This window comes from Nothoprocta perdicaria, unplaced genomic scaffold (genome assembly GCF_003342845.1).
Source record: "Nothoprocta perdicaria isolate Ctin4 unplaced genomic scaffold, notPer1 scaffold_68, whole genome shotgun sequence".
In the NCBI taxonomy this organism is placed as follows: domain Eukaryota; kingdom Metazoa; phylum Chordata; class Aves; order Tinamiformes; family Tinamidae; genus Nothoprocta; species Nothoprocta perdicaria.
The window spans coordinates 72,231-96,334 of record NW_020455954.1 but is presented as its reverse complement, the minus strand read 5'-3'; the positions used below and the strand labels follow the sequence as shown (position 1 = coordinate 96,334).

At 36.0% G+C, this 24,104-nt stretch overlaps 1 protein-coding gene across 2 annotated transcripts in view; it reads left to right on the top strand.

The window, feature by feature from the left end:
• The window catches only part of PPARA (peroxisome proliferator activated receptor alpha), a 32,085-nt gene extending 14,280 nt beyond the window's left edge, over positions 1-17,805 (top strand). Inside the window, exons 3-8 of one of the 2 annotated variants that reach the window (XM_026050349.1) lie at positions 4,290-4,522; positions 7,195-7,355; positions 8,976-9,114; positions 11,171-11,373; positions 13,618-14,065; positions 15,636-17,805. In XM_026050349.1, the coding sequence (XP_025906134.1) occupies positions 4,315-4,522; positions 7,195-7,355; positions 8,976-9,114; positions 11,171-11,373; positions 13,618-14,065; positions 15,636-15,883 (1,407 nt within the window). In that variant the 5' untranslated portion in view covers positions 4,290-4,314 and the 3' untranslated portion in view covers positions 15,884-17,805. Of the gene's footprint in view, positions 1-4,289; positions 4,523-7,194; positions 7,356-8,975; positions 9,119-11,170; positions 11,374-13,617; positions 14,066-15,635 lie in introns of those variants that run through there. The other variant, XM_026050350.1, reaches the window with a different exon arrangement.
• The last annotated feature ends 6,299 nt before the right edge of the window (positions 17,806-24,104 follow it).

Sequence of the window (24,104 nt, the reverse complement as noted above, 5' to 3'; positions counted from 1 at the left end):
TTTTTTTTTTTTCTGGTTTATTTTTAGTTTAAGGTTTTCTGTGCTTCTGAAAAAACAGGAAATTAAAATAAAGGCAAAGGTATTGTGACTTGTTTAATAATGGAAAAAAAAAATGGTATCCATGTTGTGATAGTCTTCAGAAAATGACCATTGAATCGCTCTTCTTGCTAATTTAGCTAGTTAACCATTGACATGAGCCATAAAGATTAAACAACTGTAATTAACTGGTACAGTTTGAAAGTACAGATGGATTGTAATTTTATAGTTAAAAGAATAAGCATTTCACTTACATTTCGCTAGCTAACTTCACTAACCTTATGTAAGTTTAGCTACAAAGAATGGTCGGTTTTAAATATTTACTGTAAATAATATGAAAAATTATGCAATTTGGATAGTAAGGGACATGTACTGAAACAAAACTTGTGGCCATGTCCAGAGTTCAGATATCAAGCTTTTTCTTTGCTTTCTTGTCAAATAATTATCTTATTTAAAGTGAAGTTAGTCTTTTAAACATTATTTGTGTTGGACTAAGAAATAATGCTTACAGAGATGTGTATCGTTCARTAGAGAACTTCAAGTAGCATTTGGCTACAAGGAGCCTAGTGCCTTCTGGAACTGCCCTAGCTGCCAAGCTCGGACAGAGTATCTTCCTACGTGTGTGTGGAGCAGTATAGTATTTCTGCGCCATGACCAACTTACTAAGACCAACTTTCTAAGCTTTGTGCAACACCCTTGCAAGAACAGTGCTGGTCATATTCTTGGTCATTCTTTTCTTCCTTTCTTGTTGATGACTCCTTGGCTAGACAAATTTTTTAGACTCCTTTGGAGTTGCCAGAGAACAGTTGCTGTTTTTCTCAGCTGCTGTTGCAAAAAAAACCTTTTGTTACCTTTCCCTTATCACAAATAGCCACATCATGGGGATAGTAATTTAACTTTGCTTTTTACAAATGAAATGCATAGAAAGCATTTCTCTAAATAGAATAATGATGCTAATGTTTTGTCCGTCTTGGGGACGGAAGGAGGGAGAAGTGCCTAATGCAATGATGGAAGCCCCCCTCTTTGGACTCTGTTCAATAACTAACAATAAGCAACAAACAATACAGTTAGTTTTAGGTGTTAATGAGCTGGTTCCTAATGTCTCAACAGACAAATTGTACAACGATATCCAAGGCTGAAAGCATTAGCAGAGGACAGCAGATGATGTTAATCTGGGACTTGAATTGTTTCTTTCCTCCCCTACATCTTTTTTTTTTTTTTTTTTTTTTTTTTTTTTGTGTGTGTGTGTGTGAAATTTTTTGAATGCACTCCACTTCTGCAAAATTAGTCTGCATCTTTGGTCTTTATGAGATTGGAATCATTGTTCTGAATATATGCGGATAGTTTAACAATAAAATCTTTGTAAGGTAATTTGCAGTTTGATAAATTGTGTAATGTATGACTATCCATTCCTAAAACATTGGGGTTGTTGTAGAGACCACATTCATATTATTTCTGATATTTTTTCTTATTCAGTAACTGTGATCGTGAAAGCTACAATCATCTTTTAAAATTAATGTCTTCTGTCAGTCTTAAGAAATATCTATATTTGATACTTTTAATATTTTGGTAGGTCACAAGTCAGTAGGATTTGTGTGAGAAAGAAAGGTGGTTCCTGGAGGTGGGTTAGCTATTGAACTTTGAACGACAAGGACAATTGGAATCAACTTTGCTAAAATACAGCAGCTTCACCGTCTTTTCAAACCATCCCTTCAAAAAGACATTGAGATGCACTTGAAAACCTTCAGATTGCTGAAAGGTGCTGCCACTCTTTTATGCAATGTCACCGTTAATACTCGGTATATCAGAATKGATAGTTTAATTTTATTGTTGTCTTTCAAATAGAGCCAAGCTGTGTAAGAGGAAATGTGACACATCAATAATGGCATGTTGTCTGTAACTGGTGTTCCCAATCATGAGTAAGTTACCTTTCTTAGTTTCCTTGGCATTATTTGCTGCAGCATGTGCTACAGAACATATTTTCATTGGACACTTTTACTTTGCCCATGGTTTGGCATTTTTTAAAATGATGCAACTACAAGATACTGACTCAAAACAGATATACTATTGTTATATCAATATTCGTTTGTACTTCTTCACTCAACCCGACAACAGTTGAAATAAAATGAATTTTGCAAAAAGAGATAATTGGGAGAATTTTTTTTCTAAGAATGCCTTCTGTATAGTCAAATGATCTTTCCCGGTTTTGGTTACAACTAGCCTGTTTCTGAGAAATCAGGCAAAGAAGTGGCTACTCAAGATCTCTGTATCATAGAACATAGAATCCTTAAGGTTGGAAGGGACCTCAGAGGTCATCGAGTCCAACCCCCCTGCGCACACACAGGGTCACCCAGAGCACGTGGCACAGGGCTGCGTCCAAGCAGGTTTGGAAGATCTCCAGAGAAGGAGACTCCACAACCTCTCTGGGCAGCCTGTGCCAGGGCTCTGTCACCCTCACTGTCAAGAAATTTTTCCTAAAGTTCCTGTGGAACTTTTGATGCTTCCATTTGTGGCCGTTTCCTCWAGTCCTATCGCTGGCCACCACTGAAAAGAGGCYGCCYCCTCCTCCTCRCTGCCTCCCTTGAGGTATCTATAGACACTGATCAGGTYCCCCCTCAGCCTTCTCTTCTCCAGGCTGAACAGGCCCAGCTCCCTCAGCCTTTGCTCACAGGGCAGATGTTCCAGGCCCCTGATCATCCTCRTAGCCCTGCGCTGGACTCTCTCCAGCAGCTCCGCATCCCTCTTGTCCTGGGGAGCCCAGAACTGGACACAGTCTCTAGATGTGGCCTGTAGTATGTGGTAATAAAACAGTAAAAACCACTGACAATATCAGTCTTTTCCTACTCAATAAGGGAGAGTGGAATTCTATCTTGTTTCTAACATCAGATACTTAGAAATGTGATTCTTGTAGCGTGTTCCTTTCAGTTTTCTGTCTTCAGAATGGTTCATATTCTTTGGCTTAGTTTTAATAGTCCAAGTACAATGAAAAAAACTTCTAAAAACTTGGCCCTCTCAGCTGCTTTGGACAGATCTTGTATTCTTTAGTGTTTCATAAAGAATTTCATTTCAGTGTGAGAACTAAATAAAATGAGCAGAAACTGGGTTTTGCTGTGTATTTTTGTCTGCTAATCCTTTAGTTCTGTTATTTCGGGTGTAAGCTACGTCATTACCCTGGAGAAAAATCTGTATCTTTGCTATGCAATAGTATTGAGTTGGGGGGAAAAAAAAGGTGCTACAAGCTAAACACTCTTAACAGTCTTTTCCTGAGCTACAGGAAAACGAATCTAACCAGACACTATTTCAGTAAGAACTTTTTTTTCTTCTGTGAACCTGAGTGCAATTATCAGATGTGTTATCTTTCACAGAAAGATAAATTGACACATAAAACTGAAATAATTTCTTGAACTCTTATATACTGTATTATTTGTTTTGTTCTACTCATCAGACATGGTTCCAACTTGAATTTGACAGATCCAATTTGCATATTTTGAATAACTTGACCAATGCAAAGAAGGATGAGTCAACAAAAATAAAATTTGTGAATTAGGATATATACTTTCTAATGAATCTGTGCCTCTATTTAAAGTTGATAACACTGGTGGCTTATTTTGAGAATAATGTTAAAAATGAATTTTTTTGTAGGTAATAAAACTAACTCTAAGAAGTACAGCTCCATTAAATTGCATGCAATTGAACACTCATGTTGAAAGTGCAGTCTGAATAGGTCAAGAAGCTTTTGTTTGGCCCGTTTTCATAAGGATTATAGTTTAAGGCAGCGTTTTGTCTTCTGTAGTGTCATAAGACCTTTTGGACAAATTGAAAATAGGAGAAAATCCATATATTTAACCTTGTTAAGCCCTATTTTACCTCAGATAATGTGAGAAATACTTGTAAAGTATGTATGTATGTTCATATTTGTTATGAATTTGTTGTATTTTCTATCAATTTTGGTGGGAAGTGTATAATAGAAAGTGTGCTGTAGAAACATTTTATCACTTTGAACAGTAGAGGAGAGAACTTGCGAATTAATTTTGTCATAGCTTTTCTTCACAGTGAAATATTTTGTGGACATCTTTTTTTCTACTCTGTCAGTGAATTATGTTTTTAAAGTTTCTAGAACAGAATTTTGCGTAGTATTTTACTTTCAGTTTAGCAGTCACTTATTTGATATGAAGTAACTGATGCAAATGTAACAAATTTGAAATTAATTATGATATTTTAAGGACAGGATTTTGTTTTATTTCTTTCACCAGTGTAAAAAAGCTCTGCTTGACCAAAATGGTGGACACTGAAAACCAGCTCTATCTACTTACTTCATTGGAGGAGGATGATATAGGCAGCCCTTTATCTGGAGAGTTCCTACAAGATATGGAGAACATTCAAGACATCTCTCAGTCTCTGGGCGATGATAGCTCTGGAGCTCTAAGTTTAACAGAGTTCCAATCATTGGGAAATGGTCCAGGATCTGATGGATCAGTTATAACAGGTAAGAATTTGAGTATGTAAAAATGCTTTATACATATATATGTCAGAAAAAAAAAAWAGTAATTGCTGTTTATGAATAAATGACATTACAATGACTTGATTATAGCTTAGCCTTACAACATTTAAGGCTAGAGTTAATTTATAAGGCAAAATTCCTGAAAAATGATTGATATGTGTAATGACATAATGACATTTTTAAAATTGTAATGACAATTTTAATGACAATTTTAATGACAATTTTAAAATTGTATCATTAGTATCAATCCATTTTCAAAATAACTCTTAAAACCTGCTAGCAAAGAAAATGATATACATATATATTTCTATATATATATATTGCAATATTACAATTAAAACTACTCTATGGTCTTTAAATTTCTTCAGACCATGTGTTTGAAATGTACTTCAAAATTTTATTTCTAATCTAACCCTTAAAAGTACCACCTAGATTTCTAGTACATGATAAGGTACTGATGCTTTTAATCTGCTGATTTCCCCYCCTTCTTGAGAGCAGCATTATTCAACTAATAGCTTCTACCATGGTTAAAGCAACTCATCTGGGATTGCTAATACTTTACATGGTCAGTAGCCCAAAGATCTTTGACTGTGTGAGATTTTGTGTGAAGGATTTCAATGGAATTTGTTGAAAAGTTATGGGACACTGCAATAATGTCAGTCTCTCACTGAAACTGCTGTTTTACAAACCTTTCAGCAATAGAGACAGTGTAAGCAGTTTGTGATTTATTTTTCAGATGCTTTTCTTTTTTTTTTTTTCCTTTTTCAAACACTATAAATCAGTTTYTAGGTTTATACCTCACAGAAACTGCACTGACACAGTCGAGGAATGCCCTGGATTACAGCGGTTGGAATGAACCGTGTGAGCTTTGAAGGGAGGGGGAGAGGAGCATTTTGGCACTGTTGTCCAAAGAAATGGTTGTAAAAATATGGTTTGGGTCCCTCTCTCATGGAAATCTTTCCCGAACCCAGAGATAGGCCTTATTCAGGGAAATTTTAGATGAACTCRGTTGATAATGGCTTTTTAAGTTATGAGATTTATGTTATTTGTGTATATAAGTCTTGTGATACTTGGATCAGTTTCTAGTGTTACATTCTTACTTTGAGTATTCAGTGTCCCTTGGAAAAAGTTCTCGTTTTCATTGCAGGGAAGGTGGAAAATGTGAACAAATTTGACAAGTCAAATGAAAAGAAATAAAAATCATAGTTAAAAAAAAATCCCAGTATTTGTGCTGTTTCTTGGTTATTCTGATGCCTGTGGGCTTAGCAGTGCTGGCAATGTAGACTTTGAGTTCTACGCCAGGTTTTTTTCCAAAATAATACTTGCTGACCTACATTCATGAGTGTTTCTTAATCTTTCTGTTAAAAGAACACACCCATTAATTTGCTAATGTTGTGTGGTGCAAGTTGTGAGATGTAAGATAAAAGAAATTTTGGCCTCAACAAATATTTTCTTCAAGCAAAGTGGAAATATTAATTGAAATAATTTAAACTGGGATGTGCTCATTTTGTAACATATTCATCTGATAGCAAGATGTCTAAATGTCTGGACAGCGTAGATCATTGTACAACTATTTTTTTTTTTCCTAATATACTCAAAAGGTAAAATACCTTAGCAAGACTTCCATTGCTAAGTTATCTTAAAAGCAGAAACTTACCTACCATTTAATAACTGTGTAGTCTCTTCCTGGTTATGAAGAATTACCATTTTGGGTCCTTGAGAAAATATATCTTGTTTAGAAAGAGAAATTCTATAGCTCCTTTTTATGCTTAACTTTAAGGCAACCTTTAAACCCATAAATAGGTCTTCTGAAGTCAGTGGGTCTTATAAGTGTATTTTCAAGTGTGGGCCAGCTCAAAGTTGAGCTAGGAATACGTTGCTTATCATACCGTAGGCATTGATTTGATTCTGAAAGCTAAACATGAGAGATGGAGGATGTAATGGTATGATGAACTTCTAGTAACTCTTTTGGAAGGAGCGAGCAACAGCTGGAATAGATTTTGTAATACAAACTTGATGGTGGGGGTTTTGTTTTGTTTTCTTTTGTGTATTTTTCCACTATTTGTCTGGAGCAACAGATGCATGTTGAGTATTGGGTTTCAATTTCAACTGTTGAGCTATTCTTGAAATAGTGAGCGTAGTGCATAGTGAACATAGTGTATGTTCATTTTTATAGTTAAGAAAGCTTTCTTGATTTAAAYTAAAAATAATTTCAGTACCTTTTGTTCATTTATTGTAAATTATAGGATTAAAAAGTCTTCCCATCATATTGAAAAAATGAAGTTTCAATGAAAAGTTTAAAATAAAAAAGGAATATTTTTCTTATGTTGTGCAAAGAGTAGTAATATAATTATTGAAGAACCATTATCACTCTTCTGCTTCTTATCAGTGACTTCAGTCACGTTTTATTTTGTCTGTTTGTACATGTTGTACATATCACCAGAATTAGCAATGTACACCATATATTTTATATTTGTTTGCWCTGTGAGTATAAATAAGAAATATTTTTTCAAACACATCATTGTCAAATTATTAGTTCACTTAATGATTATTAATGCTTGGTTATTTTTTAAATAGAAATTCTGGGGTGGATTTAGTATAGAAATGGTACCAATGTTGTTAGCGTAGTATTTATGAAGTGTTCCTTTTTCTTTTAGACACCCTTTCACCAGCATCCAGTCCTTCATCCATTAATTTTGCCACAGCTCCAAGTAGCATAGATGAATCACCCAGTGGAGCATTAAACATTGAATGTAGAATTTGTGGGGATAAAGCCTCAGGCTACCATTACGGAGTACATGCTTGTGAAGGTTGTAAGGTACAGTGGTAATTTTCTTTTTAAGAGCCTAAGTCATGTTGCGTTACTTGCAGAGCTATATGAACATTTCTTTCATAAATATTTAATTAATATAATTCTAATCATTTAAATTATTGAAGTAATAAGCATATATGTGAAATAATTGAGAAATAATTTGTTTAGATCCATAATTTGATACCAGACCTTCATCAAGCAGAGGCAATTCACAATTTTAATGCTGCTTTTCTGAAAAAATCTAGTTAAACAATAAAACAACTTAAAACACTGAACTATGACCAAAACCCAAAGCCTACTTGCTCCACTAGTGTTTTATTTGTGTTGCAAGTATAGCTGTGAGAAGCATGCGAATTTTTTACATTTCCATTAATACAGCAACAAATCCTGCATTTCTCATCTCCACCACATTCTGCCTGAATCATTTAGTATTCTACCTCTTGTATTTTTTGAGTGAATGCATATTTCTGAGGAAATTCATATTATCAATAATATATATACCAATATATGATGTTACCCAGAAATTATATTATTGTTCTGAAGTTTTTATTTTACATTTCTTTCCTCCATGCTCAAATTCTAATGTAGGGTGAGTGAAAGTTGTTGTGTGTTTTTTATATATATATATATACACACACACACACACACATATGTGTGTGTGTGTGTATGTATGCGTATATATATACACACACACGTATGTATACACATATATATGTAATATATACATACACATGTATAATATAATATAATATAATATAATATAATATAATATAATATAATATAATATAATATAATATAATATAAACACACACAGACTTAGACACTTTTTGTTGTCATGTTCACCATGAAATCTGGGTCAGGTGATGACAAGGCAAATACAAATTTTACAGAATAATGCTAGAAACAAATACAGAAACTTATACCAGTCTTGATGTAAGAGACATTTGAAAATCAGATATGGTCCTAAAGCCCCACCATCTAAATGATATCCGAAACTATGTCCTAATGTCGTGTAGGGCAAGATGATACAATGTTTTTAGTTTTGATAACACTGCCACTCTTTTGTAGTATAAGCCTAGCGCTACACTGCAGTATCAAGATGCCATGCAAGATTTGTTGCCTTTTTTTGTAATGCTCAGGGCTTTTTGGAACCTTGGATTTTTCTGTATGCTCTATTATGTTGTCACACTGCATACATTTGCTGGATGGATTAAAAATGTGAAAAATCTGTGCATTTGTGGCTYACACATATGAAAGACTAAGATTGTGTCTGAAAATGGGCTGAGAGAATGCATTCAAAAGCAAGACATGACTGCTTTGCTTAGTCTTTAAGACTAACTTTGCAGGTACAGACTCTTGTCTGTCTTTCCCAAGAAAGAAGGCTTAGATTTACTCCCTCTTTCTGTACTTTCTTTCTTTTTCTTTGATTCTGTACATGCATTCAGATACACCATTTCTCTGTGTAGGCTGGATTTTTACCTTTGAGCAGATTATGCTTCGCCTATTGTTTTCCTGGTTACAGCAATAAGCAATAAAAGGAGATCAAAACAAAAGAACACTGTGCAATTAAAATTCAGTAGTTAATGTTCTTTAACATTACATGTTGTTTTCTTGAACTTCTTATAGGGTTTTTTTAGAAGAACAATTCGATTAAAACTCATCTATGATAAATGTGATCGCAACTGCAAAATTCAGAAAAAAAATCGTAATAAGTGCCAATACTGTCGATTTCAAAAGTGCCTTTCAGTTGGAATGTCACATAATGGTAGGTAAGAGTGCCCTTATCATTTGTGTGTTCCTATCCAGGATCTGCTTCTGGAAGAAGCTTACTGATATGATTTGAACATCAAGTTGTTATGATATGGAGTGGCGATGAACCAATTTCACCAATGGCTAGCTAATCCAGTTGACACAGCTGCCAAATGTACTTCTGTGAACACAGAAGTATCTACACAATTGTGTCAATTGTTTGTCCATATGAATGTTCATTAGGTGCCTCTAGCCAGAGCTTTGGCTCTATTGGTCCCATAGAAACAGATTCCAGGAGTAGGAGGAGAAAGAGCTCATGGAGGGAGGGAATAACGCAGACTAGAAATCTGCGGGATGCTGGACTTTGTTATGCTGCAGGTTGCAGTGTAAGAGCAGATGGTTTAGGGGCTATGGGGGAAGGGAAGGTCTCTGCTGACTCTGGAACAGGAGTCTGGTAGGTTGCCTGTAATAATTAAGCGCATTTAGATAAAACAATAACATTTTCAAGTTGGTTAACAATTGAGCATAGAACTCCTACACTCGTGGCTTACAAGACCACTTCAACCAGTTTTTAAAGAGATTATGATTATGCCCCACTGGGAGATGTTTTATAATTTTGGTTAGTAAAAGCTTTTCTTAAGTGGCAGACTTGGAAAGACTGTGCAGCAACAGAGTGATATCTCAGGGGCAAGTGTATAGTAGAGAGCTATGCTAGTATGCATGGTGTTGGTTGGGACTGGTGTTCAGCTGAAGTTATTTTAGCCTACTAAAAAGATATGTGTCTGTGCTCCAAGAGAAAGGGGGAGTAAACATCTAGGAAGGTGACAGTGAAAGGAGAAGAACACTGACTTGTGGGTAGTACTTCTGAGGAATACTCAGAAGTAAATCTATAGCTGTGACACCATGACATTAAAACTAGAAGTTTCAGTCTTCCAGTAGATCCATGGCCCAATTCAGTACAGTCCTCCCGTGTTAGAGAGGCCTCCCACTGCATTCCAAAACTGCATTTCGCATCACGCCTAGAGTGAGCTCCTTATGTCAGGAGAAAAATCCCTTGGGTCCATGAAGTGCTAATTGTATGAACATGGTTTGAATTGCTCAAAGCATGGAGGTCCATCATTCAACTGATTAGTTATGGAAACAAGTCAAGAGTTACTAGCTATATTGGCTGTTTCCAAACTCTACATCGCGTTGGAGGATAAGGCTGCTTGTAAAATGAGTTAATTTAGTGTTAAGATGAAACTGAAGATTATGGAAGTACCTTTTATCAGTGAAATGTGTAAGAGCACCTATACAAGAAATGGGAGACCCTCACATGCATTGCAAACTTGCATCTCCTTCCTTCAAAGAGAACGTCCTCGCTTCTAGATTGTTTAATCAAAGCCTGCTCTCATCTGGACCAGTCTCTCTACAGAGAATTGTAAAATATTGAGTCTAGGAGAAGGAGTTTTGGGCTATAACCTAGCGATCTGAGCATAGATCTGGGGACTATTTTGCTTTCAGGAGGCTGTACAGGCATGTTGAACTGGATCGCCAATGTGTTCAAAACTGAATGCCCCAGTAGGTTCAGAATGAGGAGTAGAACTGGGGCCCATCTCTGTGCAGTGTTTCTGAACAGGGCACTGCCTGGGCAGATCTCCAGCCAGCACATACGTACAGGCAGTCAGGCTCCTCACATAACTTCACTCAGTTGCTGTTAGAGTTCTGGTAGGTGTTGCTGAGTTTCATGTTGGGGAGTTTAGATGCAGAGTGTACTAAGGAGGGGAAAAATCCAACTACGTATCCTGCGTAGAAGGGAGAGGGCATGTATTCCTGATCAGGACAGATACCAGTTTGTGTTTTGAAATGCTTTGATTACCTTCAGTGTAGCATTCTGACTTGGTAACTGGTCACTGATTCTGTTGGAAACAATGAAATTATTTCATTTGTAAATTTATGATAATAAAAATTCTATAAATATTCTACTTCTGTCTTTGTAGATAAGCTTATTGMTCTAATCAGCAATGGAAAAAGGCATACATTTTGTCTAACTTGTGTTTTTTTTTTCTTTACAATTATGTCTTCCCCATCAGCAATACGTTTTGGACGAATGCCAAGGTCTGAGAAGGCAAAGTTAAAAGCAGAAATTCTAACAGGTGAAAATTATGTAGAAGATTCAGAAATGGCAGATCTTAAATCACTTGCCAAAAGAATTCATGATGCCTACCTGAAAAACTTCAATATGAACAAGGTTAAAGCCAGAGTCATTCTTGCTGGGAAGACTAATAACAATCCAGTAAGTAGTCCTCCTGTAACTTTCTTTAAAATTGGCACATACCCAAGGAAATGTAGAACGTTGTTCAGCACTTAAGCTAATCTTTTAGATGTTACCAYATTAATAGAGATGTAAAATACGCAAGAAAAACAAAACCAAAACAACAACAGCAACAAAAAAAGACAGCATCAGAGTAAGAAGCTTTGGGAAAAATCAGATGAATAAACTATTGGTTATAATCCAATGTAAGCTCATAGACTTGATTTATAATATAGAGGGAAGCATAAGAAAATCATTTAATCAAAAAAAAACTTAGAAAGTGGTGTATTAATATGAATCCCTCTTCTTGGGCGATGGAATTTTATAATACTCTTCTCCCACAAATATCAGGATAAATATTGCTATCTCTGTATATAAGGATATACAGGAGAGCTTTGTTTTACAGTGGTTTTAAGCACAATAAAAGCAATGGTAAGAGTGGAAAGAGAACTCAAAAGTTTGTAACACTTTGTGTAAACTCAYGTAGAGTTCTGACTACTTCTTCACCTGGCCTTCTGGGTCGTAACTCTGTGGTTACTTTGAAAGGGAGAAGCAAACAAGGTTAAGAAAACATATAAATTGCAGAGTGGGTTTCTTTTTTTTTTTTGTTTATTTTTTCTTACAGGATAATTTAGCTAAGCTCTTAATAGTGGATAAGGACCAAATAGTGGATGCCCTCTGTGAATTTTTACTTTAGGTTCTTGGATCATTACTGATTAATAAGTAGTTTTGTAATATTTACTCATGAGTTGTACAACATTTTTGAAATTTAACTCTGAGCCAAACAATTTTGACAATCTGGCTTAAACTTCCTATAAATGATTGAATATGGTTAAAAAAAAAAAAAAAAAAAGTCATCAATAGCCACTGAGGAGTTTGGGCTGCCTAGTGTAGTCAACTACTTTTTTGTTTCGTAGCACATGAGATAGCATAACCAATGTAAAGTCTGACTTGTTTTATTCTCAGGTGTAATTTTAAAAAATTCTGTTATGATTTATATTAATATATAGAAGATAAAAACAGTGATAAAATAAGAGATGCAGCTTCATAAAAGATGCATGTGGAGGCGGAGAAGATTTTACATTTACCAGAATAAAAAATGTGGGATGTTATGAAATTTGTAAGCAAGATGTTTTCTAAATAATGGAAGATGAGATACTATATTATACCTTCAGGGTAGCCAAGCATACAAATTTTTACCTTAAAAGAGAAATATGAATAGTTCTAGTTCCCATCTCTCTTACTAGATTAATGAGAGGCTTTATTTTTTAAGTGTGAGTTCTGAGAGGTTACAAGCATATATAGACCTATGGTACTTATGATGCTTTAACACCTTACCAAGTAATCTGCATTCAATTCTTTACAAGCTTGTTATTACATGACGTAGTTGTAAGTAACAATATCTGTTGGGATTCTACAATGCTGAGGTTTTGTATCATTAGATTTTAATTTTTTAATTTAAGGTACTGGTTTTAAGATTAGTCATCTGGTTGACCAGAGAATAGTGGTCTGCATATTTGTTAATGAATTTGCAAGTGAAAAGCAATCAATGATTAAAACTAGCATGTTGTAACAGATTGTTTTTCCTAATGATGAGGTGGCATGTTTAAATTTGGCTCCTAAATTCTGGGCAATACCTATTTTCCATATAATGAAATGAGCAGAGTAGCTGGAATATACTTTATGATTATTTTACAATAAAGTGCAAGAATAATAGAGGCATCATAGTGTGTCAGTATTCTGTCCTATATTTAAATCAGTGCCTATATTTAAATGTCATATAGTTAGAGGAAGATATTTCACTAAAGCACCATGATAGGATATTTCACTAAAGCACCATGATAGGCATCAAGTTAGTTAATTCTCCTGAATTAACTATTGATTCATTTATTAACTGATTGATTAATTGATTAACTATTGAATTAATAATTGATAGGAAAGCAGGTAGCATAATGTGAGCTTCTGGAGAAGGTAATACAAATTTTTTGAGAACCTTCTGGAACTTTGTCTGGGATCATAAATACAGTAATAAACCCTGTGCTGCTGGATCATCACTGCAGCTACTGACCAGCTAAAATAACTATGTAAAAGGTAGTCATGTGTATTTACATTTTCTTATTTGCACTGTTGTTTGCAGAGAAGTCTCTTGACAGTTCTCTAAAACCCGGTTACGCCTGGTGCAGAAATATGAAATAATTCAAGGGTTGTTTTCTTTCTGCTCTGCAGCCATTCGTTATCCATGACATGGATACCTTGTGTATGGCAGAGAAGACGCTGGTGGCAAAACTGGTAGCCAATGGAATTCAGAATAAGGAAGCCGAAGTTCGAATCTTCCATTGCTGCCAGTGCACCTCTGTAGAGACTGTCACGGAACTTACCGAGTTTGCCAAATCCATCCCTGGCTTCTCCAATCTTGACTTGAATGATCAAGTGACATTGTTAAAATACGGAGTTTATGAAGCCATATTTGCCATGTTAGCTTCTGTAATGAACAAGGATGGGATGCTGGTAGCCTATGGAAACGGTTTTATAACCCGGGAGTTCCTGAAAAGCCTAAGGAAGCCGTTCTGTGATATAATGGAGCCAAAATTTGATTTTGCAATGAAATTCAATGCACTGGAGTTGGACGATAGCGATATATCCCTTTTTGTGGCTGCTATCATTTGCTGTGGAGGTAAGCAATACATATTCTTTAGGTAGTATCTGTTAAGATTTTCTTCACCTGTATTAATCATTTCAAAGGAAAAATTTATTTATGCCTTGCACTTGATGGAATTCCAAAGATTTAGTTCTACCTCTAACAACGGCAATTCCTTTTTAGCGTGTTTCACAGAAGATACTGCATCCCTGTTATGGTCCTGAATCTCTATTTTGCATTGCAGAACTGTATGCATGCATGGCCCTGCTGCTTAGCCTCCCCCAGGGTGCTACGTGTTTTTAAAAGTAGGACATGAAGAGTGTTATGGGGTTTGATTATTTTTCTGTTTGTTTTGGAGATTTAGGACTRGGTAGGAAACAATCTGGGTAGGAAGCCACTTTTATCTGTGGCATGGGCAGAAAAATACTATGTAATAAGATTGTTAGTATGACTCAATAGGCCTTTTCTGCTCTGTTTTTAGAGGCATATGCAGATTGTAACATGGTGATCCAGTCAGCAAGTGTCAAAGTTCAACAAGTTCTGCACAACCGTGCTGTGCTATTGATGCAGTTCCTGTGTGACGATTATGATCTTTATATATAGAGACAGATAGATAGATATAGATAGATAGATATTTTCTCTCCAAAAAGTAAAGAACATTTATTTTTAAAGTTAAATTTAAAACTCTTTGAAAAGGAAAATAAGGAATCAAAATAGTTTCAGCAACTGCCTGTTTTTGTTTCCTGCCAAACACATAGGGCAACACTTCCCTGTGCTCTCATTGCATCTTCAGCAATAACAAGAAGAGAGATGTAATCTGTAGGCTTTCAAATATTCAATGCACTAGTTTATAAAGCAAGCCCACATCATATTTTAAATTACTTTTGCATGTTACAGTGAGTTTGAATTTTTCAGAGGTCAGTAGAGTTGTTTACAGGCAAAACACTCTTTTTTCCCCTATCCTTCTCCTTCAAAATACCATAAGTTTTCAAGAAACAACTTTAGCATATGTTGGATCTAGAGAGTCAAGGTGCAACGGGATCATAAGTAGCTGAAAATAGGATCATATCTGGAAAGCGTGAAACACCCTTAATAGTGTTTAGCATGCTAGCTTCTCTTAGTCCAGTCAGATGTGTTTAGGATTTTAATATTTAAGATTGACAGCTTCTCTGTCAATAACTTATGCAATATGGAAAGCAAGGGAAATCCCATTTGGTTTGGCCTTATGCATAGATTCTGGTCTTGGAGAACTCCCTAGAAATAGCCAAACGCTTTCCTCCTTGTCCTTGCAGCTTGAATTCTGTTATCCTGATATACAGAATACAGACCTAGATTCCTAGGCTCTATTTCTACTCACTTTTTGTAGCAGAAAATSTATTAGCATCCTAAACTCTCTCCTCATATGACCATGTACATTAAAAACAGTTGGTCTAAAGGGTCAAAACTACTATTATTTAAAGAAGATTTACCTCAAGCCTGATCCCAAACCGATTAAAGTTGATAGGAATATTCTTGTTGTTTTTGATGTCTAATGTGCTAACTTACAATAAAGAATAATTATAAAATTATGACATGACAAATATTCTCCTGTTTGTTTTGAGAACAGATCGTCCTGGTCTTGTAAACGTAGGACACATTGAAAAAATGCAAGAGAGCATTGTGCACGTACTGAAACTTCACTTGCAAACCAACCATCCTGATGACATCTTCCTCTTCCCAAAGCTTCTTCAAAAAATGGCTGACCTCCGACAACTTGTAACAGAACATGCTCAGCTTGTTCAGATAATTAAGAAGACTGAATCTGATGCACATTTACACCCTTTACTACAGGAAATCTACAGGGATATGTACTAGAGATTTTTATTATTTTTTTCCACAATATTTAAAGACAACAGCAATATTAATAATAGATGGGAGCAAAATTACTTGCACAGTTATCTGTTGTTCACTCAGTCTGGAGCATGAAATATCTAACAGCTAGATTGTTAAACTTCTGGTTTGGGTTCTTCTGTCCTCTTTTGAAAGAGTTCTGCAGAGAAATATCAATCTTAATGCTCATGAAGTTGCTTGCAAGGCTTCATTTATTGGAAATTTGAGGATTGGTAAGGAATATGTATTTGCACAATAAATCAGAATGTTGATTAACAGAAATGAACAAAACTTTATTTCCTCTTGGCTAAGTCATTTCAGAATTAATATAACAAATTCAGCAAATTCTCTTCAGGTATATATATGAACAATCATAAAGATTATGCACTTTTGGCTGATGGCAATTACCGAGAACTAACTAAAACTTTTTTCTTAAGCCAATCAGTCTGTATGTGTCAGTGTTTGGATGTTACTGTACATATGTATCTAAAAAAATTGAAAGTCCTTTGACGTGCTGCCGCCTGAGGTCCAAGAAGTATGGGGGTGGATCTTAAGGTAGTTCTACATTGATGAACTTCAACATTAGCATGTTGAAAAGCAATTTCTTTTATGAAATGAAAGAAAATCCAAAGAGCTATCTGAAGTACAGCAGAGGTGCTCCGTTTAGGTGTCTGTATGACTACCTGAAACAAAGTGTTCCTTTTTTAATGTGTTTTTAATGAAGTAAGAAATATCTCTGTGGATAAATATATGATACTGTGTGCATTCTGGAGCGCTTGCAATAGCTTGAGATGCAGTTCTTGAGCAACATATCACTTTGAATTGGCAGGAGTTCTGGAGAGACTCCAAGAAATCTAATTGTAGCCCAGAGAAAATGAATTCCAACTTCATAGCATTCTAGTGCCTGGGATGATAGCTTATACTGAGGAAAGYGTTGTAAGAGAATGGCACCTTCCTTCTTGACAGGTATTTCTGCAGTGTAGAGTGATTCAAACTTTTTTTACTTYTCTGACAAGTAGATGATTTTGTATTGTTCTTTTCAATTATCCACTCAGATAAACTTGCTGTTCTTTCTTATACCTTGTCCATAGCAATATTAATCATGTTATTTAATCAAATTTTGTACTTTTCCATACAATCATAATGGATGACAGTATTAGCAAGAGCAACATCTGTAGATGTCAATTATGTAATACATGAAAGAGAGCCCCAGGTGAGAGTAAATAAATCTATTGAGTACCTAAGATAAAACATTGGTTTTACAAAATTACTTAGTGCTGATGCAGAATGAGCCCAAATGAAACAGCTTGACTTTTGAAATTTAACAGGATCCTTTATCATAGATTCTTGTACTAAAAGCRAAAGCAAGTGCTAGCTATTAGTTTAATTGCATATTTGTTCAAGACTCTGTTATTTCTTTTCTGCTTCATTTTTTTTTCTTCTAATCTGGTAATTCAGTTCTGCTATTTCCCTATCTGTTTGTTTGTTTCATAACACAAGGATCTTGGATGCCAATATTTTCACAATGTCAGTGAAATGCCAGTGTTTTCACAATAATTAAACTCCTAATAGCACAGGAGGGCACTTAATGCTTGGTTTATTGTAGCAGGTTTCAGAATCTTAAACATTCATTGAAAGAATTAACAAGGACGGGTAAGGTGAGAACCTCATACTGTGTTTCTATTTTGGCCACCACACTTGTTTCTTACAGGCTCACTTACAGGCTAGACACTGGATAAATTACAGGCTTAAAAGCAATTTGATATTTATCCAGGTGATGGCCATTAGCTGGGGTTTTAGTTACTGCAATTGTGCAAAATACTAATGCATAGGCCTTGAATTCGGTGACTGTCTTGGGCAGGACGGAAAGAATAAATGCATAGATACAGAACCATCCCTCCTTCCCTGTCAGGTACCTTCCCTTCTCCCGAGTCAGCAGCAGGGAGTAATGCTAGTTATATTCTAACAGCTCATCATGAGAAGGCTGCAAGCTTTAACAGGAAACATCGTGCAGAAGTGGGTTATCCTTTGTGTGTCACAGCAGCACGCAGTTGCTCTCAGTAACAACAAAGATATTTTAGGAATGATGCTTCTTTATTCCTCAAGTCATCTGTGTTTCTCTATGAAATGTGGGCTTTAAGCAGGAGACATTCGACACTGAGGTAGTTGGTGAGTTGATAAGCTTGCTCAAAAATTATCAAATACTAGTTATTCTATGATGGCATATTATTTGGAGCTGGTACGTATGCATCAGTATGTACAAAGAGTGTAGTGGTCAAGCATGATCACTGCAGTTGAGGGCAACATAGATGCTCCAATAATTTTAGGTTTATTCTGGGAAAATGAAAGTGTAATTTTTTTCCCAAAGCTCAGGTACATGCAGAAGGTAAAATTTTAAATTCTGTTCCGTAGTTTGGATGTACTAAAGTTATCTGGAAAAATTAGACGCAGTTAATGTGGACAAGAATATATTTTTCTGTTCTTGCACTTTACTGAAACATTCAAAATTTTTTTTAAAAGTAAATATTTAAATTTGACAAAGTTACATACAATTGAAAACAGCCTTTTTCAGTGGAAATCATAACTTTAAGCAGCTACTTGTTGCTGACTTATTATAAACACTAAGGAAGTGCATAATTTGCATTTTTTTCTGTTCCAGACCTGTTTTGTTTCATTATTTGAAAATGAAATTCATTTCAGTGACTAGCATTTTTGAATAGTTCTTCAGACAGTGCAAATTGTTTTCTGTTTTAAATCATAGCCCTTTAAATGTATGGAACAATACACGTAGGAATTACAGAAATGGGAACAAGATGTTAGCGTAGCCTACAGTTCTGGACAGATACTACTACCCATATCCACAGTATTTTCCAGGAGTGACATAGGACAGACACCTCCGGGATGTGAAAGTTTGTGACAGGATTCTGTCACAGTGTTCTTAATTTCAACACTACACTTTTATCCAAGTACGTTAGCTACCTCAGCAGATGACTGCAGTAGGCGCTTGCCAATAGGATTTCAGAATGACTCAGTTTGTGTTCTTCAGAAGTTTGGAGTCTGAAAAGTTGGAAATTTATTACTGAGGCATCTCCAGCATCTCCAACTTGGGCAGAACACGAACTATTTTAAAATATCATTTCTGGGGATGGGGGGTGGGGTCAGATTTTAAGAGGTGGTTTTTTTTCTTCCCTTAACAGATTTACTGCCTTGTTATGTGTAGTTTTCATCTAATTATTATTTACATTTATTTATTTTCACTATCAGTAGCACCGAAGAGCCCTCGTTAGAGATCCCAAACCCACAAAGTGCTTAAGGCAACATACAACAAAGGACAGAGAAAAATCTTAGGAAAGAGTGGTACAATTTAATAGCTTCCAGTGAACCTATAACCTGTTCATTATTGAAGTATTTATTTGATTTGTTGGGATTTTCCAGATACCTTGACAGAAGGGGAGGGGATAGAGAAGGAAGGGTTTGTATCATGGAAAATGTGGTGTATGTTTGTATCTCTTGCTTTAATATTTTGTTAAAAAGGTGTATTATTTTCAGTATAACAGCCCACAACTGCCTTAAAAAATCAGCTACATTGTATCTGTTAAATTTAAGAAGATGATAGATAATATGTTTTCGAGTTATACAAAAAGAACCTTTCTTGTATGTAATGGAATCTTTTCCATTTAATTTTCATTTCCATGTGCCTTTGTGCTTTAGCTCTCGCCAGCTGCTAGAAAGCTGACATACTGCCAAAGAGCATATTTTTGTATTATTTCTGGCCCGCACAGATTTAGGAAATACCAGCAGTTGCACTAAGTCTGTTCTCATGAGAGAACCAGCACAAGTTTGCAAATGGAAGAGCTTATTATAAGAAACTAAATATTTGTTTGTTTATTCGAACTGCTAAAACTTTGGAGATACTCCTCACAGAGCTGAGTACATACTATGAAATCCGAATTTCCTCCTCCTTTCTAATGGAAAGCCTGGACAATTTACACAGCATCTTAAACAAAGCAATTGGAGAAGATTACGCTGTAGCTGCCTTTACTGTCTCTGAAGAGGAACAATTTCATCTCCTTCTCTCCTTCAAAGCATCCATGGTACTTAATCGAAAATCTGGAACTGCATTTAACGAACGCATTTGCAGCTGCTGTGGTATTACCTAAGCATAACATGTTATAAATAGTGGTTATTAATTGAAATCACTAATCTCTTTGAAAGTGTTTAAATGTAAGGTATAACATGGTATCTAATGCTTGCTTGTATCTCAAGACTTTCTTGATATCAGCTGCATATATTTTTTTAATCTATATTTAATCAACTTTATCATCCTTCTTTTACTAGACATTTAAATTATATGCGGACTTGATCTGAGATTATTGGTATTATGTACTGCGGTATTTTTTAATGTAATACCATTTTTTCACATATTAGTTTGTAAAATACAAGAAGATAATTGCAAGATATAAACTTTCACTAAATTATATTACAAAGGTGCTTTAAGAAAAATATGTAAATTATTTAAKTTAAATACTTGCTTCATACTTTATCTTGTGAACTGTTTTGTACAGCGAGGAAAGAGTTACTCTTTATGGGTAAGGATGATGGGCCCGAAGTTGAAGACAAGCTGCTATTTATTCCTCTGTGGTCTTTACTACTGTATCCTTTGTGAGGAAGTGTCACAAATTCTGCAGCTTATTAGTATTTAGTATTGACAATTGTAACTAAATTTTAAAATACATTTTCACCTCAAGCATTGACTTCCTTTTATTTGGTGTTAATAGAAGTAAGTTGAGGTTGGGAAGAGCTGTAATTCTGAAATATTTGGAGTTAATATCATTAAGGTTTTAGCTCAAATTTCACCAATATGAAAGGCAGATTATAGAACAAAGTTCATCTTTGCTTCACAGCAGAGCACTTGCTTTTACTTAAGAGTCTGGAAAGAAAGCTAAGAAAGGGTAGCCTCTACCAGTACTTCATAGGCAGTTATTTTCTGAGAAACTGATTTACGTCTTTCTAGAAATAAAAGTGTGTATACATTATTTCTTGGTACTTGCAGTGAGGATGATCTAGTTTTTATAGATGTATTATTTTAAAATAAGTAATTCAGCAGTGCAAAACAAAGTACGCGTAACTTCAGTTCCTCATGTTCTTTTTTCTTTTCTTTTTTTTTTTCCCCTGTAGTTTTCTCTTTATGATTTTCAATATAGATGAATTCAGAATCTGTCCATAGGGATTCTAAGACTRGTGATTCAGGTGTGACTGTGTGTACAAAGCCCTAATTAATTAAGGATTAATTAAGGATTAATTGATAATTAATCCTGGTACAGGAGCAAAGTGAATTACCTTTTTAAGATGTAACTTTTGTTTTGCTCTATTCGTAACATAGAAACGAGAACAAGCACTGCATATCACAGATGTTCCACAAATGATCTACATTTATTACAACTGATTTTTAAACGATTATATTGTACTTTCCAAAAGTGCTACAACTTAAAACTTTTGTTTATACAGTCATCATGCCATTATGCTGCATTGGTAGAGTACCAACTTCCTATTAAGACCACTTTATCAAATTTATAAAAGCTATCCCAGACTTTCTTATGGTAACCTACACACCTTTTTTTTCTGAATTTCACAGACAGCAGTGAAAAAACAGTAAAGGTGCCATCCGATCTGTCTGTCTTTGTACTGTAAACAGGTGATATTAATTCATAGTTATCACAACCCCCTTCCCAGGTAAAGCGTATTTGCTCTTTTGTTTTCCCTGATTATCTTAGGGTAGGTGAGGGGTTTTTTGCCTTTTTTTTTTTTTTTTTTTAATTTTCTCTAGAGATTTTCCGACTGCTAAGACTGTTTAATCTTGACTTCCTTAACCTTAATTATGTTACTCTATTTTGTTAGATTCCACTGCTGGGAAATATGTTTGAGCTCAGAATTCCTACCGCAAGGACCTAGATTTCAGATGAGTTGCTGCTGCCCAGAGGGGCAGGCTACATAAACAAAACAGAGTACTAAATAGTAAGAAAGGGCTGCACAATTTGCCGTAAGAAACATAGTTGCCTTAAGTATTTGGGTCAATTTTCTCAGGTTGGATATGCATGTACTGGAATCTCTGTTGTGGAAAAGACGTCTGCCTGATGATCAGTGCAAAAAGTTGCATGGCTTTCGTTACAGTTGAAAGGAATATGGGCGATGCAGGAAAACACTGACCAACCAAAACACTGGCATTATGTCCATCTGCTCCACCTCCCAGCGTAGGAGCCCTGTATAGGCGTTCAAAATTTGTGACACATAACAGAACTGTAAGATCACCGCAGCAAAATTGCTGGATGAGCCCTGTGCACGTAACGATGCCGAGTGCCGCTCAGATCCAGACTTTTTGGCCTCCGGCACGTTCGCACAGCTCAGGTACCGTTTGCTGCACGGTGCCAGCACGGAGGTAGTGCCTTGGCCCCTCCTGAGCCCCTCGGCTCAATGGGGGCCCAGCCCGTGGGGCCCACACATGCCCGTGCCCGCCAGCGCCTCCGCTTGGTGACCAGGACCCCGCAGGCCGCTCCTGTTCAGCTGCCCGTGTCGCGTCCCACGGATTGCAGCAGATCCCCTGCCCACGGAGTCACTTGTCCCGCTCCCAGAGGCCCACGGAGTCCATAGGGTGCATGGGCACACGGAGTCCATGGGGTGTGTGGGCACACGATGCTGCGACTTGTCCCCGCGCTTCCACAGCTGGGAAGGCCGTTCATGGCTTTAGTTATTCCTTTGGTAGTAATAAAGCTCATCGAAGCTCTAGTATTACCATTTTGTTTTGGGAAAGATCCTGTTATTTTTTGATAAAGTCTGTTTGATGGGTTCTTCACGTGGCCTACATTTCATGTTGTTCCTGCTGTTTTAACAGCTTTTGTGAACAATTGCTCTGAATTTTCTTTAGGAGTGTTATATTTTAATTGCATCACGATATTGAAGCCCATTATCATATCTTAAATTGCCTGTTATCTGCAGTGACACAGAAGCCTTTATTTTTAAGTGTTGCCAAATGCTAATCATTTATTTGCATCAAAATATCAGTATTTAAGAAAAATCAGATAATTTCCCCCCCCCCCCCCTTTTTTTAATGATGTTTCTTAGGTGTCTTTTACTATGTTCAATATGAAACTTGTGAGGAGCAGACATTTCTTACAGAGAGCAGTCAAACCTATTTTGCAGAGTAGCCTTGTTTTGCAGTCAAATACAAATAATTCAAACTATGTTTGCAAGTTTATTTTGGAGAGCCGTACAAATGACATGTTCAAGAAAGAGCGAAACTCCTGGTCTCACAGAGATTTATAGGAAAGACAATCTCTTGCACTCATGAATGTAAAAAAAATTATATATTGCTAAGTATGATGGTGAATTCTCAAATGTTGCCAGCCTACTGATCTAGAACGAAGAACTTGAATTTATTTTCTTTTTCTTTTTTTTTTTTACATACTGAGTTTTATTCCTCTTCTTTAAAAATAAGAGGTAGAATTCATAATGTCTGTATGCAGACTGGTAGGAATCTATGCGCTTGAAAAGAAGTCATCCTTTAAGACTGAATGTAAAGAAAGATGGTTAATTTCAAATACAGTTTTGCCTTAATGGTTTTAAAAGAAAAATAAAGTATTTTTAAAGCAATCTTAATGACTTATGACTCATCATTTGCTTCCAGGAAAATAATCTTGGTCATGTGTTGTCTTTTTGAAACAAATATATTTGTTGCCCTCTGCTCACTGTCTCGTACTTTATCTGAARCAGCTGCCAAGTCTTAACTGAATCCTTCTTTCTGTGACTGTGCATGCATGAATAAGGTTCTGCTCTGAACTCTTGGAGAACCRCTTACCTTCTCCAATGATAACGTGTGTCAGTGCTGGCAGATTCAGAACTCAGGCTGAGGAGGGAGGTGCTGCAACTGCACTGGGCGAATGGTGCTGCCCATCACTCCTGCCACCACACCAGGGCAGTGAATGGGTGTTTCTCCCATGTCCACAGCAATTAACAACCAGAATGATTTTGCCTTCAATTATTTGGTATGTAAGATCCTGCTCCAGAAAACATCTGGCTGCTTAATGTCACAGCAGGGAGCACTTGTACTGATTTTAGTAGTGAAGAGCAGAAAAGCAAGCTTCAGTAGGACTAGGGCCAGACGTTTTGGCTTAGCACTACATAGCTGCAGAGAAATTGTATTAAATATGCA